Consider the following 18,356-nt stretch of genomic DNA (forward strand, 5'->3'; position numbering starts at 1 on the left):
TTTAAAAATGAAGTTTTTTTCTTACTGTAATTCATAACATTTTCTGTGTAGTACACTTGCATTAAAATTTTATAAATTTTACTTTCAGGGAGCAAAATATACGGTACAAGAACTATCTGGGTTTAAAAGGCATGCAAATTGAACAAACACTGAATCATTGTGCTTGTGTTAGACAGTCAGGCATTTTACCAAGATTAGCATGGGTGACATAAAGAGTGTTTTCCCTCTGTACCAATTTTTCTTAAGAAACATCAAGATATAAAATAAGTGGGGATGTCCCTAGTGTTTTAAACTCCAGGAAAAAGTTAATGACATTCATAATTTGTGTCTGATTTCAACACTCATTACAGTTTCTTAATAGTCGTTACATAAATGGTAAAAATAAGTGTAATGATGCTAATATTGGTCACTGGTATAGTTCTGCTTTAACACCAAGGAGGCAGCTAAAAACACTCCCTGGCTAAAGTTCTGCGTCAAATCGACGGCGTAGGCTACAGGGCTACGCAGAGGCTATGCCGTCACCTGACACGCACCTCCTTCAAAATTGTTTGTCGACGCAGACCGTAAGCTCTGTGATTGGTTGGCTGGGTAGCCTCGCAATGCCTCCAAGCAGACCGTAAGTATGCCCGTGCTTTAAAGTTACATTTACTAGCGGCCAAAGCAGCGGCTGTAATACAGTGAATCAATATATTTGACCGTCGCAACCTGAGCGAAATGACTCGTTTCGCTATCAGAATGTGATCCATTCAGTCGGTAACATTTGAAAAGAGTACACCAGCCACAAAAATACAATTTTACCCCCATTTACATTAGCGGAGTGCTAAACCGGAAGTTAGCCTGCTCCACCGGCAAAAGTCAACACAGTGGACGCTGTAGCGCTACTGCCGACTAGCGTTTGGGGATGTAATTGCAGAATGATGGACAGACCTACACACAAGTATAAATGCATGGCTACGTGCGTAGCCTACGGCGTAGGTACGCACGTAGACTCTACGCGCGTAGCCTACGGCGTAGGTACGCACGTAGACTCTACGCAGGAGTATAAATGGGCCTTTACTCTCCATTGCATGTTGAGATACCGTAAAAACTTAAATTAATAGCCGAGTCCCAAATAGCCGCCTACCTCCTTTACTGGTCTGGTATGGGAACACCTTTTGACAAATAAACGCCTGCCTCCATTAAACGCCTGGTCTGGTTTTTATAGAAGTTCTTTGGATGTATAAAACCTCTTAAACCCTGCGGGGTCACCCGCTTAAGCTGCTTCTAAGCTGCTTAGATTGTGAACACAAATATTAATGTTTAAACATATGATCAATGTTTCAGTATGGGCATGCTGCACATCGTTAGACAATCCCCAAAGTCTAATTCTTATAGATTTACTGGTGTAACCTGCATGGTAAACGCTGAATGCTGTTACCTTTGAAGCGCTAGTTAAGTCCGAATGTGTCCGTTCCTTGATTATTTATATTCCTTTAGTCTGTAAGGCTCCACCGATCAAACGAATCAAAACAGCTTTTCAGAAAAATTAATCCAAGTTACGAATCCTGTCATGTGAAGTCAATCGCTGTCTGCTAACTTCTGCCATACTTCTCTCGTCCTGCACCCTGTTGTTGTTTTCGTTAGTTGCTGCCTTCAAAATAAAAGCGCACAAGCCGTCTGTCGGAGCTAGATCAAATGAATTACATGTCTTTGATATTTTTTGATAATTTTTATACAAGTATTATTCTAGCCCGGGCTAGTTTTACAGTAAATAGTTCAGTGAATGGGAGGCAAGAAAGTGCAACAAATGGTTGTAGAGCTATCCCCGACTAAGGATTTACATAGTCGAATCAGAATAGTCAAATCCTGCCTATAGTCGACTGATTCAAATCATGTGTTTTTGTGCGCAGCAATTTTGCAGGGGGGTTAGGGGGTTTACACACGGTAGCTCCGCTTTAATCTTGAGAAGCTGCAGTTTTACATGCATTACTGCTGCCGACAACTGCATGCAAGCTGCGGTTCCTTGCGGGTCTATTTCAAGTAGCCACTATTTAAAAACGACATAATATTCTTTGTGGTTCATCAATGGTGATAAATTATCCGAAAGTCCCGCGAGGTGCGGATAACTCGGCACAACACCAGTGAAGCTGGAGCTCCGTCCGTGTTACGCCTACACATGCGCACTGACGACCCAGGGTTAGGATTATAATTTTGGATTTATTCACGCACTTTTAAAAACATTTATTGAAAGTTTTATTCTTTTTACATGTTTATTTACAGCATTAAACATTGAAATGTATATTGTAATAATAGGTTGTATATTAACTTATTGGAAGAAAACTGGTAGTTCTATGTAAAATCAGACGTTGAGTACCCCCATAAAGCCAAAATGGCATATTCCTTGTTTCGCTGCAAAGTTTCGACTGTGAGATTGACAGTCGAATCAGGCTCCTCCTGTCAAAGCATCGAATCTTCGACTATTCGGAGTCAGCCCTAAATGGTTGTAATACAAATTTGTGACACCTGTTGCAATTTTTCCCCCCCGGAACTTGACTAGTTAGATTTTAATGTTATATTAGTTTGGTTTCTGCTGTGAGAGCAGGATTTTCTTTGGTGTTTCTCAAAGTTTCTCAGTTCCCATGAAGACATGAATATTTTCTCACCTTTTGGTGGGAATCTGGTTCCCCTCATTGGCCTTGGGAGGATGGAGTAGTCGGCTGGGACCTGAGAAGTCTGTTGACTTTGATTCTTTACAAGGACTATCACTGCTTATTATGATGGTTGCATTACTTGCAGTTTGATCATCATTGTCCAGAATTTCAAAGGTCATATTAGGATCCATGGCACTGGAGGAGCTCAGAACCAGGGCCTGAACATTATTTTGAGCAAGTTCTGGTGTGCACTGGATTGGGAACACGCCCTCCTCAAATACTTGGGCCTTGGCAACGGTCCGGGGGCTTTGTGGTGGCAGTGACGCAGACAGATTTCTCCTGATGGGCATTCTGGGAGGTGGTTCCTGTTTCATATCTGTTTTTTCTCTACCTAAAAAACAAACAATGACAAATGGTTAACAAAAAGGAAACAAATAAAGCGGCTATAAAATTAATTCAACCTAATTTACAGTGCACATTAATAAACAACCTGAATGATGAACACAGTCACAAAAGGAGTTTTAACCATACAAACCAAAGAAAGCTGATCTTTGCTCAGTTGTTAGGAGGGGTCCTACATGAACACAACATTATCTGCCAAAGTTACAACAGTTTTGGTTTCAGTAATGTTTGAATCAAAATCTGATGAAAGTTGTGTATTTGTTGCTTATGCCCGTCTGTCAAACGCATGACAAAACCCACCCACATTGTCGTGTTGAAGCAGGTTAATTTAATTTTTGACAGTTAAAACTATTAAAAAACTACTCAAGTATGTTTTACAAACTTTGTTGTTTATATAGTCATAAATATTTCATTTTATTGAGAAATACTTTGGTTTTAGTTTTCAGGGGCTTTAACAATGAACTGTTTAGGCACAACTTGTTTCATATAAATGTAACATATCAAAATTATAAAGGTTCCTTATTAAGACCAAACATTTGACATTACAGATGAGAGTCAAAGTGGACCCAAAGTAGGGCTGTCATGATAACTGCAAAACTGAAATACCGTGCTATTGGCCAAGCCAACCGCATAGAATGGCAAGCACTGCAACAATCGCAATGTTCATACTTTACACTAAATGCGTGCTAAATAATTAAATTAGTTCTTCCACAATTCCACAAGCGTAACAAGCTCTGTAATTGTTTAAGGAAGGATCGCCATTGGCTGCATGTAACCCATTATAAAACTTGGAAGTTGTAACTACAGAAATGAGATTGCTCTGCAATGTTGTGCAACTTTTGACCAGCACCCAGCAGCTACCTTGCTCCGACCACAAAGCTGCTGTTAGCAGCTCAAAAACGGCAATAAAACCGCATACCACGCTGTTTATCCACAACAAATTTTACTGCCATTATAAACAAAAAGGTAGCGTGCTTCTAGTACCTTTGTAGTCCAGATGTGTGTCCAATCCTCAATTAGCCTATATATAGTCCTTTAGTCAGTAAGGGTCCAACGACTAAAAGAATCTAAAAGTTTTTTCAAAAAAAAAAATATCCAAGTTGAAACAACTACGGTTACCTTTGACTTTCATCATTTATAAGGTAGGCTACCGGTGTTTTGATACAGGGCTCACTCGCTCGTTCTCTCTTTGTGCATGAGGTTGATCTAGATGCGCATTCTCTCTCAGTTTAAATAAATGATTCGTAATTCATACGTTATTCGATAGACAATTTTTTTTTTTTTTACTGGTTTGAATAAATAAACTATTTCACAGTATTTAACATATTTGCTGAGCAAGAGTTTTGTTCAAAAGGAATGTTAATACCTGTCCAATATGGGCACCTGTCTTAAAATATAGGCAAACAAATAAGAAAAAAGTCTGGGTTAAGTTGAAGTTCTATGGTATTTGACTATTTTAAAATATATGTCCAGAAGTTGTTCTACATGGCCGGGATTAATATTGTCACCGTGTTGCTTTGTAACTAAAATGTTTGCTAATACAATGAAGGGATACTGTTTTTTTTAGGAGACAAATGGAAATATTGCGTTACCTGCATTGATTTAATAATACTTAGCAACTGTATGTACCTTTAACAATCACCATGTTTGTTGATGGTTTTGTCAACGGCCCGTTTTGTCAGTTGTCAGCAAGGCATTGGTTCTGGACAAACAATTAACAAGTCATATGTTACAGAATTTTAAGCCTTCTTTGCAGGTGCCAGCATGTGTAACAAATCATCTTTGACACGCATTTATCAATGAAGTGTTTACAACTAAGGGCTTTGAAAGTGAAAGCAAATCAAACCACTTCAAATCAAACCACTTCAAAACTTAAGCAGGGCAACAATAAACACACCACTCCCCAAATGATGCCACCTCCCATACTCAATCAGTAATCAGTAATAAGCGCTGCCTTAGGCTAAACAGTGCAATTAAAAAAATGTCACAACAGAGAAATGAGATGGATCGTTCCCTTAAGTTACATCAAAGTGATCAGTAGTGTTGGAGTTATAATGCATGGCACAAGGCAATTAAAGATTTTAGTGCCCTCTTGCACATATAAACTTTACAATGCTCGTTTGGAGCTGTGACCTGCATTATGACCCTAAAAAGCGCTTTATAAATACACCAGAACTGAAGAATTTTACTGCTAGCTTTGGAACAAAAATTTTTAAACTAAGAGAAACATGACACTCCAACACACAACTCTAAACTCTGCTTGTGAAAGGAGAAAAAGTAGGTGCTGCTGCAGGTACTACTTATTCAAAATATAACCAAATATATCATTGGGTACTTTTGCATCTGTAGCGTCGCATGAGAACCAGGGAACAATAAAATCATGGTGCAACATTGGGACCTTCAGCATTTGTAGTGTTGCATTGAGAACCAGGGGACATAAAAGTCATGGGGCAATAAATATGCCTTAAAGCAGTTTCCAGTGGTGCTAATATTAGCTAGCAGTTCTGCGACAGCTAAATTAGGGATATACTGATCCAATACCGATATCAGTCCGATACGGACTCAAATACCTGGATCGGGTATCGTCGACAAGGGGGCCAATCTATTCAATTCAACTATGCGATGAGTCAGCAGTGCGCTGGTAGACCTGAATATTTTGCTAGGAGAGCTAACATAGCATAGAGCGAGCTAAAGACAAGTGGTCAGCAGTTTGAATGTTGCCTTACACATAAAGAATGATTCCCAGTCTCTTCCTCACAGTGGGGAATACAGCTTGTTAATATTACGCTGGTATCAGATTGGTAATCTCTATCGCTGATACCCAAAGCTGAAGTATTGGTATCAGCATTGGGACCGAAAAAGTCGTCCGCTGAGTTTGAGCTAGGACTGCTCGATTATGGCAAAAATCTTAATAACGATTATTTTGGTCATAATTGAAATCACGATTATTAACACGATTATTGACTGACTTAGGAAACATCATGCATTTATTGATCTTTTAAAAATAGCCCATGAAATAGGAAATAGTAATCAAATATTTTTAACTTTAAACAGCATCTTAGCGCCAAGCGGACGAAAGCAACGCTGTGTACGCTTGCACACAGAGTGGAGCAAAGCAGTTGACAGGTGAAGTATTTGAGTTGAGGACACCTTGTTATGATACAACGCTGAAATTCAACCATGTGTTCCATCGGGAGATGCAGTTACTTAAACCAACGGTGAGAAAAGTATATATCCAGTAATACAGACGGGGACACAGTAAATATTTCACAAGCACGGACCAGGTAAAGCAAGGCTTAACACAATGGGTTTATTATAAGCATAACTATGTTTTGAAAATTGTAAAGCTATGTGTAGAGGAAATGTCCGCTAGCCTCTAGGCTAATTTATACAGTGTAAAATGCCATACTCTTAATCTAATAATGATGACTAGCAGCACGTTTTAGCAGTTATAACCCTGTAATGTTGGCTCCAGCTAAACTAATCATGCAACAGGATGGAGTTTGGGCTTCTAGCAAAGGAAAAGGTGCGCTGGATTATAACAAAACGAGTGTCATTGTGAAACAGCATGCAGCACAATAATCGTTTAAATTTGATTAACAGCCAAAATCGAAATAGTGATTAAAATTTGATTATTGCACAGCCCTAGCTTGAGCCAGTGTGCACCGTTGCGAAAATGACTTCCCTACAAAATGTCCTGTCACTCCAGTCTCTGTGTCCAATTATCCCCCATAAAATCAAGGGCATGTTCAATGCTGATGCTTTGAGCAGACTTATAAATTCTTACATTTGACAAGCTGTATAAAAAAGCATTTTCTAAGTTAGTTGCAAGATGAGGCTGCATTGCAAGATTGATGAGTCTGTCTGTCAACAAACGATCTAGCATTAGCATAAATTTACAGCCGCTACTACTGTAGCTATATAGCCGTCGAGTACTGACAGATAGGTAACGCTAGTGGATAGTGAATAATATTCTGAATCCACAGCCATAGCACAGATATTGGTTAAACTTTCATTAATTAGTGGTAATTATTGCAAGAAAGCAAATTCCCAAAAGGATTGACATGTGTTTAATTTTGTAAGACAATAGTAATTAGGGGTTCAGCAGTATGTGTATTCGTCCCGAACCATTCGGTACAGTACATTCGGTTCGTATGCAACTTAATTGGTACAGTATGCCCTGTGACCAAACACTTACTTAGGTATAGTCTATTTATGTGTACTACTTGCACATGCTGAACAGAAATTCCAGAGTGTGAGTTTCATCTGGAAAGTTTTTGGAAGTGCATCAGTTGTTATCTATGAGCTGTAGCATACTAGTCGGGTTAGCCCCATTATTCAAACTCGTGTATCGTCACTGCCATCGGAATGACAAACACAAATGAGAGACCAGAACTGGAGGATCATGACAGATCCACTGTATGGGAGCATTACGCTTTCTCGCATTTAATCAGTTTGTTGTGCCTGCCCTGTAAAAGAGCGCTAGAGGCAGGTGTTCTTGTCTTACGATGCAGCATTACAGACATTTGAAATTTAGTTATCTCATTTGCAATATATCAGTATTTGAGTGCATTAACTGTTTTCTGAATAAATTATCAAAATGTTATTTTTAAATTCTTTGTTGTTTTTCCAGCTGTTCCAGCCAAAATGTACTGAACCATAACCCCAAAACAGAAGGTACCAAACGGGAGGTACCAAACCAGGATTTTAATGTACTGTCACAACCCCTAGTTGTAATACAAAGCTAAGTTTGCACAGTTAAATGCTTGCATTTAGTTAAATGTTGGATTTAAAATATATTAGGTAGATTGAGTGTACATGAACCCTCTGTTTTTTTCAGCATTAGTCATTATAAACTTGGAAATAGGATTACCAAATTGTATACATCATGATGTATTTAAATATTGATTGATATGTGCAATTTTATCCAGTATCTTTTGGCCACATTGTCTAGCTTCATTTACTTGGGCAGGTTGCAGAGCAGAATGAGGTTAAATCACTGTGTCTGCATAACATTATGAACACCATTTCCTGCAGAGGTGTGGTGGGGGTTAGGGAGGGGGCTAAAAAAGGAAAAATGCCAGCACATAAAGGAAGTAAGAACACTAAATGCAAAGGTGAATGACTGATTTATACATTTCCCTAAATATCAAAATGCAATATTTAGCAAAGGTGAGTCATACTTCAGACTGCACACCGGGTGAGGAGATGATGATAAATAGCCTTTTTCTGTGGTAGAGGAGTTGTCCCCAGCAATAAATGGCAGCAGAGTTCCTTCAATCACATATTTTTGGCTTGTAGGGGATTAATACATGCATGAGTTGCTATTTCTGGTGGAGGCTGCACTGAATTAGGGTCGCCTGGTTGCTGCTGCCTGTTTTTTATAGTGCGCCTTTTCTGGTTGGCGGAGCAGGGGAGTTTACGTCTGTTGACGTTTTTTCCTGCCCTGCTGTGGATCTGCATTTTCATGAATGAAGCTCAAGAGGGATTGGGAGGGTTAGATGCTAGACAGACAAGGAAAAGAAAGGTAGAATGGAGGAAAAAGCCAGACTAACAGACGTTTGAAGCAAAAGGAACAGCAAAATCTAGGGAGGAAAAAATAGATGAGAGAAGCGAGGAGTCGAAGACTGAATGGGAATATAAAAAGAACAAGATAAAAGGGGCAGTGGGATGTAGCTGAATGAAAATCATAAAGCTATTAATAAATCCATGTGTGGACATGTTATAATCAGCACTAAATTGTTGAATAAAGAAATGTTCCTTCTAAGTGATTCACTATTATTAAACAGTCGACATAGAGTTGATGCTTGTTTAAAACCCCAACCCTCTCTAAAACCAGTGGAATTTGATTGGCTTTGCAAGCTGCAGGGTGGAGCTATTTCTCATAACATGCTGCAGTGACTACCATTAACAGCTGAGGAAGCAGTAAGGGACTGACAAACAGCATCAGGATAAGATCAGAGCTGTTTGTCTGAATTCTAAATAAAAGCCTAATTAATTAAAACATTTTAGCTATTTCAACCCTGTATAATTTAGAATGCATCAGTAAGTGAACAGTCATTTAGCACAGCTGATAATGCTAAACAACATATGAAGCTGTACCTACTGAGTATCTCTGTGCGCGTATATACACTACATGCATGTATGAGTGGTAGCTCTAGACTGAAATTAACATGGACAGGGTGGTTTTCAATGATGCAAGTGTGAGCCAGTGAATGCATAACTGAGAAAGATGCACCGTTATGATTTTATTAGAGATGAAATGATCCAAATAATGGGAAAATAGTGATGCAAAGACAGAATACTATATGGTAATTCAGTATTACACTATTGTTACGCCTCTGAATTGCACAGCCCTCTTGCATGTATGTTGAGTATTAATATTATTTCATAAGGTGCTGCTGCAAGATGGGCTTTGTGTAGATATTATTGAAAAGATTTATATTGTTAACATAAATCTTTTGGTGCCAGGTATATTTAACTGTAATACTGTGTATAATATAATATAATATAAAGACCCTTGATGACAAATCGAGGAAGAGGAGGAGAGACCCTGCCCGGAGGAAGCCCGGGGCCCCCGTCTGGAGCCAGGCCCAGAGGGAGGGCTCGTCGGCGAGCGCCTGGTGGCCGGGTTTGCCACGGAGCCCGGCCGGGCTCAGCCCGAAGAAGCAACGTGGCACCCCCCTCTCCATCCTTTGGACCCACCATCCATCGGAAGATCCGCAGGGGTCGGGTGCGCTGCCACATGGGTAGCAGTGAAGGTCAGGGACCTCGACGGACCAGACCCGTGCGGCAGAGGCTGGCTCTGGGGACGTGGAACGTCAACTCTCTATGGGGAAGGAGCTGGAACTTGTGCGGGAGATGGAGTGCTACCAATTAATCTGGTGGGGCTGACCTCCACGCACAGTCTCGGTTCTGGAACCGTACTCCTTGATAGGGGATGGACATTATTCTTCTCTGGAGTTGCGCAAGGCGGGTGTGGGGATACTCACAAGTCCCCGGCTGAGCACCGCTACGTTGGAGTTTACTCCGGTAAACGAGAGGGTCGCCTCCCTACACCTTCGGGTACTGGGGGGGAAAACTCTGACTGTTTGTGCATATGCACCAAATAGCAGTTTAGAGTATTCGGCCTTCTTGGAGACCCTGAATGGAGTTCTGTATGGGGCTCCAGTAGGGGACTCCATAGTTCTGCTGGGAGACTTCAACGCGAATGTGGGCAATGATGGAGATGCCTAGAAAGGTGTGATTGGGAGGAACGGCCCCCCTGATCTGAACCCGAGTGGGTGTTTGTTGTTAGACTTCTGTGCTAGTCATGGATTGTCTATAACGAACACCATGTTCGAGCATAAGGATGCTCATAAGTGTACATGGTACCAGGGCACCCTAGGCCGAAGATCAATGATCGATTCTGAAATCGTTTCATCTAATTTGAGGCCGCATATTTCGGACACTCGGGTGAAGAGAGGGGCAGAGCTGTCAACTGATCACCATCTGGTGGTGAGTTGGGTCAGGGGGTGGGGGAAGACTCTGGACAGACCTGGTAAGCCCAAACGGGTAGTGCGGGTGAACTGGGAAAGTCTGGAGGAGGCCCCTTTCCGTGAGATCTTCAACTCAAACCTCCGGCGGAGCTTTTCTGGCATCCCTGTGGAGGTTGGGGACACTGAACAGGAGTGGGCAATGTTCAAAACCTCTATTGCTGAAGCTGCAGCAGAAAGCTGTGGTCTCAAGGTCTTAGGTGCCTCAAGGGGCGGTAACCCTCGAACACCGTGGTGGACAGGGAAGCCGCCCGACTGAAGAAGGAGGCCTTCCGGGATTTGTTGTCTCGGAGTACTCCGGAGGCGGTTGCAAGGTACCGACGGGCCCTAAGTACTGCAGCCTCTGCTGTGGCAGATGTAAAGCAGCGGGTGTGGGAGAAGTTCGGAGAAGACATGGAGAAGGACTTTCGGTCGGCACCAAAGTGTTTCTGGAGAACTGTCCGCCATCTCAGGAGGGGGAAGCGGGGAACCATCCAAGCTGTGTACAGTAAGGACGGGACCCTGTTGACCTCCACTGGGGAGGTAACTGGGCGGTGGAAGGAACACTTTGAGGAACTCCTAAATCTGACTGACATTCCCTCTTTAGTAGAGGCAGAGCTCGAGGCTGATGGGGGATTCTCATCAATTTCCCTGGTGGAAGTCACTGAGGTAGTCAAACAACTCCACAGTGGCAAAGCCCCAGGGATTGATGAGATCCGCCCAGAAATGCTAAAAGCTTTGGGTGTGGAGGGGCTGTCTTGGATGACACGTCTCTTTAACATTGCGTGGAAGTTGGATACAGTGCCCAAGAAGTGGCAGACTGGGGTGGTGGTTCCCCTGTTCAAAAAGGGCCAGAGAGAGTGTGCCAATTACATGGGGTATCACACTTCTCAGCCTCCCCGGTAAAGTCTACTCCAGGGTGCTGGAACGGAGGGTTCGGCCAATTGTCGAACCTCAGATTGAAGAGGAACAATGCGGTTTTCGTCCCGGTCGTGGAACAACTGACCAGCTCTTTACACTCACAAGGATCCTGGAGTGGGCTTGGGAGTATGCCCATCCAGTCTACATGTGCTTTGTAGATCTGGAGAAGGCGTATGACCGGGTCCCCCGGGAGATACTGTAGGAGGTGCTGCGGGAGTATGGGGTGAGGGGGGCCCTTCTCAGGGCTATCCAATCCCTGTACATCCAAAGCGAGAGCTGTATCCAAGTACTCGGCAGTAAGTCGGACTCTTTCCAGGTGAGGGTTGGCCTTCGCCAGGGCTGCGCTTTGTCACCTATCCTGTTTGTGATATTCATGGACAGGATATCGAGGTGTAGTCGTGGTGAGGAGGGGCTGCGGATCTCGTCACTGCTTTTTGCGGATGATGTGGTCCTGATGGCATCATCGGTCCATGACCTTCAGCTCTCACTGGATCGGTTCGCAGCCGAGTGCGAAGCAGTTGGGATGAGGATTAGCACCTCTAAATCTGCGGCCATGGTTCTCAGCAGGAAACCGGTGGAGTGCCAACTCCAGGTAGGGAATGAGTCCTTACCCTTATCCTTGTTCACGAGTGAGGGGAGACCGGAGCAGGAGATTGGCCGGAGAATCAGAGCAGCGGGGGCGGTAATGCACTCGCTTTACTGCACCGTTGTGGCGAAAAGAGAGCTGAGCCATAAGGCAAAGCTCTCGATCTACCGGTCGATTTTCGCTCCTACCCTCACCTATGGTCATGACCAAAAGAACAAGATCGAGGGTACAAGCGGCCGAAATGGGTTTCCTCAGGCGGGTGGCTGGTGTCTCCCTAAGAAATAGGGTGAGAAGCCCGGCCATCCGCGAGGAGCTCAGAGTAGAGCCGCTGCTCCTTTGAGTTGAAAGGAGCCAGTTGAGGTGGTTTGGGCATCTGGTAAGGATGCCTCTCGGACGCCTCCCTAGGGAGGTGTTCCAGGCACGTCCAGCTGGGAGGAGGCCTCGGGGAAGACCCAGGACTAGGTGGAGAGATTATATCTCCACACTGGCCTGGGAACGCCTCGGGATCCCCCAGTCAGAGCTTGTTAATGTGGCTCGGGAAAGAGAAGTTTGGGGTTCCCTGCTGGAGCTGCTCCCCCTGCGACCCGATCCCGGATAAGCGGATGAAGATGGATGGATGGGACTGTGTATAATACAGCTGTTTCCGATATTGCTGAAGGTACATTTAAGAGTTACTTTATGGAGCTAAAATTCTTAGTTTAAGAAAGATTGATTGATTAACTTGTTGTTAATAACTGGGATTCATATAAGTGTTATTATATTAGTGGAAAGTAAAAGTGTTTATTCCCTTTAAGTTTTATTGTAGGCGTGTCAAATGCTGCATTAAACAGAATTAAGTTAATGTTTGGCCATTTAAGTTTTTGTTGTTAAATACACTGCTCAAAAAAAATAAAGGGAACACTTAAACAACACAATGTAACTCCAAGTCAAACACACTCCTGTGAAATCAAACTGTCCACTTAGGAAGCAACACTGATTGACAATCAATTTCACATGCTGTTGTGCAAATGGAATAGACAACAGGTGGAAATTATTGGCAATTAGAAAGACACCCCCAATAAAGGAGTGGTGACCACAGACCACTTCTCAGTTCCTATGCTTCCTGGCTGATGTTTTGGTCACTTTTGAATGCTGGCGGTGCTTTCACTCTAGTGGTAGCATGAGACGGAGTCTACAACCCACACAAGTGGCTCAGGTAGTGCAGCTCATCCAGGATGGCACATCAATGCGAGCTGTGGCAAGAAGGTTTGCTGTGTCTGTCAGCGTAGTGTCCAGAGCATGGAGGCGCTACCAGGAGACAGGCCAGTACATCAGGAGACGTGGAGGAGGCCGTAGGAGGACAACAACCCAGCAGCAGGACCGCTACCTCTGCCTTTGTGCAAGGAGGAGCAGGAGGAGCACTGCCAGAGCCCTGCAAAATGACCTCCAGCAGGCCACAAATATGCATGTGTCTGCTCAAACGGTCAGAAACACACTCCATGAGGGTGGTACGAGGGCCTGACGTCCACAGGTGGGGGTTGTGCTTACAGCCCAACACCGTGCAGGACGTTTGGCATTTGCCAGAGAACACCAAGATTGGCAAATTCGCCACTGGCACCCTGTGCTCTTCACAGATGAAAGCAGGTTCACACTGAGCACATGTGACAGATGTGACAGAGTCTGGAGACGCCGTGGAGAACGTTCTGCTGCCTGCAACATCCTCCAGCGTGACCGGTTTGGCAGTGTCTTAGTAATGGTGTGGGGTGGCATTTCTTTGGGGGGCCGCACAGCCCTCCATGTGCTCGTCAGAGGTAGCCTGACTGCCATTAGGTACCGAGATGGGATCCTCAGACCCCTTGTGAGAGCATATGCTGGTGTGGTTGTCCCTGGGTTCCTCCTAAAGCAAGACAATGCTAGACCTCATGTGGCTGGAGTGTGTCAGCAGTTCCTGCAAGAGGAAGGCATTGATGCTATGGACTGGCCCGCCCGTTCCCCAGACCTGAATCCAATTGAGCACATCTGGGACATCATGTCTCGCTCCATCCACCAACGCCACGTTGCACCATAGACTGTCCAGGAGTTGGCGGATGCTTTAGTCCAGGTCTGGGAGGAGATCCCTCAGGACACCATCCGCCACCTCATCAGGAGCATGCCCAGGTGTTGTAGGGAGGTCATACAGGCACGTGGAGACCACACACACACTACTGAGCCTCATTTTGACTTGTTTTAAGGACATTAAATCAAAGTTGGATCGGCCTGTAGTGTGGTTTTCCACTTTGATTTTGAGTGTGACTCCAAATCCAGACCTCCATGGGTTGATAAATTTGATTTCCATTGATAATTTTTGTGTGATTTTGTTGTCAACACATTCAACTATGTAAAGAAAGGAGTATTTAATGAGATTATTTCATTCATTCAGATCTAGGATGTGTTATTTTAGTGTTCCCTTTATTTTTTTGAGCAGTGTATAAAAGCTCAAAATTGTAATACAGAGAGAGCGGCAGTGCTGACACTTGCAGAAAGATGAACATAGATGTATAGGTAAATAAATAACAAGCAGAAACCATCTTGCAATGGGATCACACTTGCTGCGGTGCCAAATTGATGTGTATTGTGCAATGGAACACATGACATGAGATAAGTGAGTTTGGAGAAACAGGTGAAATGTGCCAAATGTATTCAATTTGCCTAGCAGTCCTGGCAGGGGCAACTTTTAACCATGTTAGTTTTGACATATGTGTTTTGCTGAAATGCCCCCCGCCCACAACCCTGTGGCGGCTGGCTATAACTGACCAATTGAATAAAACGGGCTTGCAATGTATAAAAACCGGTCGGACAAACAAACCATAGAGAGAAAATATCAAAACTAAATGAGTTCCTGTATTATAATAGGCGGGGAAATTTAATACCAGTAGTGACACACTCCCTAGTGCTTTCATGTTTCATTTCCATTCAAGGAACTCCCGTCATCTGGCAGGAATATTTTCCTCAAAAGTTACATTTCCCACAATGTGTTTCAATGAAATATAGCCCACCTGCAGTAAATATCATTACAGCCAATTTGAACTGCAATATTTCACAAAAGGTTTTTTGTGTTACATTTCCCCAAAGGTTCCCTGTGTACACTTTTCCCTCCATAAAATTGGTAGTGAGTATTCACATAATTTCATTATTCAAGTGTTGGTCTGGACAGAATGTCTGCAGCACAACTATAAATGACATTATACTTTTTTGACTTTTATTGTGTATTTACTACTCTAAACAACTCCTTTTTTTAAATTGCTCAAAACATGTTCAGCAAATGAATGGTTGAGGGGGAGGGGGGATTAACAGGTATGCAGAGGATTTAGATTAATGACTACAGTATGTTAGCAAGACGGGGGGTAGAGGAGAGTAGATTTACCTTTTTGTGATGGAGCAGCATTGCACGATAATGTTCTTGTTGTGCGCCCCTCGGCACCTGAGAATTGAAAAATCATAAAGAGGCAACATCAACACATCATCACAATTACAAGAAAGAAAGCTTGCAAAGTTAAAAAAAACCAACCCATTTGACTTGTATGTTACTATATTTTTGAGAAGTGTTAGCCTATGGTTTGTTGCTTTTACTTATGGGATTGAAGTATCAAAGTATGTCAAAAGTATTCACTGAATTTTTTGATGAAACATTGCTTTCTGACATAGTTTTGAAAGACTGCCGCTGTGAAACATTTCCTAACACTTGAGAGCTATGATTCAAGTTCTCACTGTGCAGACAGTATAGATGTTCAACCAGCTTAATGAACTATGATTTTCTTTAGAAAAAGCCAATCTAATGTGGCACAGACAGTAAGGAAATGTTGGCAGTGAAACGCTTCCATTTAAAATAACTTGTCCAAGGACAAAGTCTTATACAAACATCTCATCATTTAAACTTAAAACTGATCCACACGAGCACAGACACATATCTGTATTTAGGGGATGTCAACACATTTGTTATTACTGACACTACATTTGACTGAAATTCAATGAAAAACATTTTAAAATAAGTGCTTAATACAAAACAATTTGAAATAAGCCAGCAGTGGAACAGAGGGACAGGTGCAGAGTTAACTGTCTCACAAATAATAAGACACCATCATAGTAATTAAGTATTGTTGGCCAGCTTTGGTTCATGCTCCACTGTCTGTCATGGCTTATATGTCATGAGGGCCTGGTGCTGCCAGGTCATGCAGAGATGACAGTTAAAAATGAACTGTGCACTCTCAAAGGTCCCACAATACACACTAGACCTGAACTAATGCCAAATACACTGGGCCTTATTGAACCAACCTACAGGACACCTGACTAATTTGTTAAAGACTATCGAAATTGAACTTACATCCACGTGTCACATATGTATACTTATTAATCTCACATTTTAGGCCACATTAAAGAACAATCTAATGAAGATTATGGAAAAACAACTTGTGAAAGAGCAATGTTAGCTGTAATTAAAACAAAAGACATAGTCATTTGTAAAAAGAAAAACTGGTTGTGTGCACATATTTCAAAATATGTTAAATGAAATAATAAGAAATTATAAAACATAAATGTTAACTTTGAACTATTTTTTCTTTAAATAATTTGCCATGTTGAAGTGCACCATGCCTGATGGTTGAAGACAACTTAGTAGTAAACAGATTTAATTAAAAAAAAAAAACCCTAGGTAGCGAGATAGCTAAGATTCTGCATGTTAGATGAATGAATGGCCGAGGGACATTTTCTCCCTTACCGGTGTGACATAGATTCACTCACTTATGAGGCATCTCTCTCATTCATACATTCTGGGAGGGGGAGGGGTAAAAATATTGCATGCACTTGATGGAGTTAATTGAGGGAGTGTCATCTCAGTTGCTCTTTCACATTTAACGGACATGTTCCAAGGAGATGTCTTAGTTATAAGCCCCTTTTTGCAACATGTGATGTTTTTGCTTGACCAGGAGGTCAGGATTTTCTGTATTTATCAAGCAAACTGACATCTTACAGTTGCACGTCACTAAAAATGTATCGCTAGAGAGAAAATTAACAGAAAACTTCATCTTTGAATTAAGTTATCCATCCATCCATCCATCTATCCATCCATTGTCAACCGCTTATCCTGCGTACAGGGTCACGGGGGAATTAAGTTATTATATATGTAAAAATATCAAACATTCGCTGCTTTTAGCTTCTCGAATGTGATGACTTCCTGCATAAATTCAATATGTTTCAAGTTTTAGACTGTTAGTTGGGCAACACAGGCCATTTTAGAACATCACCTTGGGTGCTGGGAGAGTGTGATGGGCCTCTTCTGATATTTTACAGTGTCAACTAATCTAAAAAAACAACCGACATATTACACATTTACCAATCATTCACTCGTTTTGTGTGATGATGGGAGTATGATGACTTACTGCAGGGGCTACTCTGGTGGTACAGGAGATGTGAGAAAGACAAGACAGGTGCCAACTCGCTGCGGAGCCCAACTCTTCCCGCCTCATTTGATTCCTCTCCAATCCCTTCACCTTTCAGTTGCTGCCCCACCGCTTCCTGGTCTGCCCAGACCACGCCTCTTTCCCTCAACACAAGGTGCTCTAGTTCATGGTTCTCCATCTCATCTGCTGCTGTGACCAGGCCAGCCCCACGCAAAGCAGAGTAGTGGCGACTATAAGCCGGCAATAAAATGTTAACCATTCTGAAATGCAATGAAAAAATAACACTGAGACATTTTCCAAGAAAAAACACACGTTACGGTGAGGCAAAGTGTAGCGTCGTCGGCTGCACTGAGTAATAGTTACTGAGTAATAAAACTGGTTCTAGGTATTGTCAACCTACTTCTGCATGCGCTTGTTCTCCTGATCCTGCAGTGCAGTGAGCTCGACCATCTGCTTTATGTGTTGTTTGAGATCATGTACCTGCAGCTCCAGTCTGTGGCAATGTAGACTCTTCTCTAACACCTGAACAAGGGGGAGAAGTGAGTGCAGAAATGAAGAGTTTTGAATTATTCTGCTGGGGAGAACTGGGGGAAACAAAAGGCAACTGGGGGTCAGCATACTAAAGAGAAGATGCAAAGTTCTGTTTTCATCCATGTTTCATCAGAAAAGCTGTCTGCTTGGGGTAAGGGAGGGGAGAGAGAGAAAAAATAAAGAACTCTGACGTAAAGAAACTACGAAACAACAGCAGAGAGAACATTTGACCGGTGGGTGCGTCATAGTTCTGGGTCAGTTCCTGGAAGAAAGGATAAAGAAAAAAATAACATGGGCATGGTTTTAGGTAACTGGCTGCTGTGTGAGGGATGAGTAAAGGGTATTGATTTATTCTCTT

General features: G+C 42.6%; 1 protein-coding gene across 1 annotated transcript in view; it reads right to left on the bottom strand.

Moving 5' to 3' along the window:
* Positions 1 to 18,356, bottom strand: part of kif18a (kinesin family member 18A) — a 37,005-nt gene that overhangs the window by 4,804 nt on the left and 13,845 nt on the right. Inside the window, exons 12-15 of the mRNA XM_038700873.1 lie at positions 17,868 to 17,989; positions 17,447 to 17,727; positions 15,436 to 15,492; positions 2,643 to 3,021 (exon numbers count right to left, since the gene is read on the bottom strand). Coding sequence (XP_038556801.1) covers positions 2,643 to 3,021; positions 15,436 to 15,492; positions 17,447 to 17,727; positions 17,868 to 17,989 — 839 coding nt within the window. The remainder of the gene's footprint in view (positions 1 to 2,642; positions 3,022 to 15,435; positions 15,493 to 17,446; positions 17,728 to 17,867; positions 17,990 to 18,356) is intronic.

The sequence above is a fragment of the Micropterus salmoides genome, unplaced genomic scaffold (genome assembly GCF_014851395.1).
Source record: "Micropterus salmoides isolate LMB-PRFRI ecotype aquatic unplaced genomic scaffold, ASM1485139v1 Ms_hic_scaffold_6, whole genome shotgun sequence".
Taxonomy (NCBI): domain Eukaryota; kingdom Metazoa; phylum Chordata; class Actinopteri; order Centrarchiformes; family Centrarchidae; genus Micropterus; species Micropterus salmoides.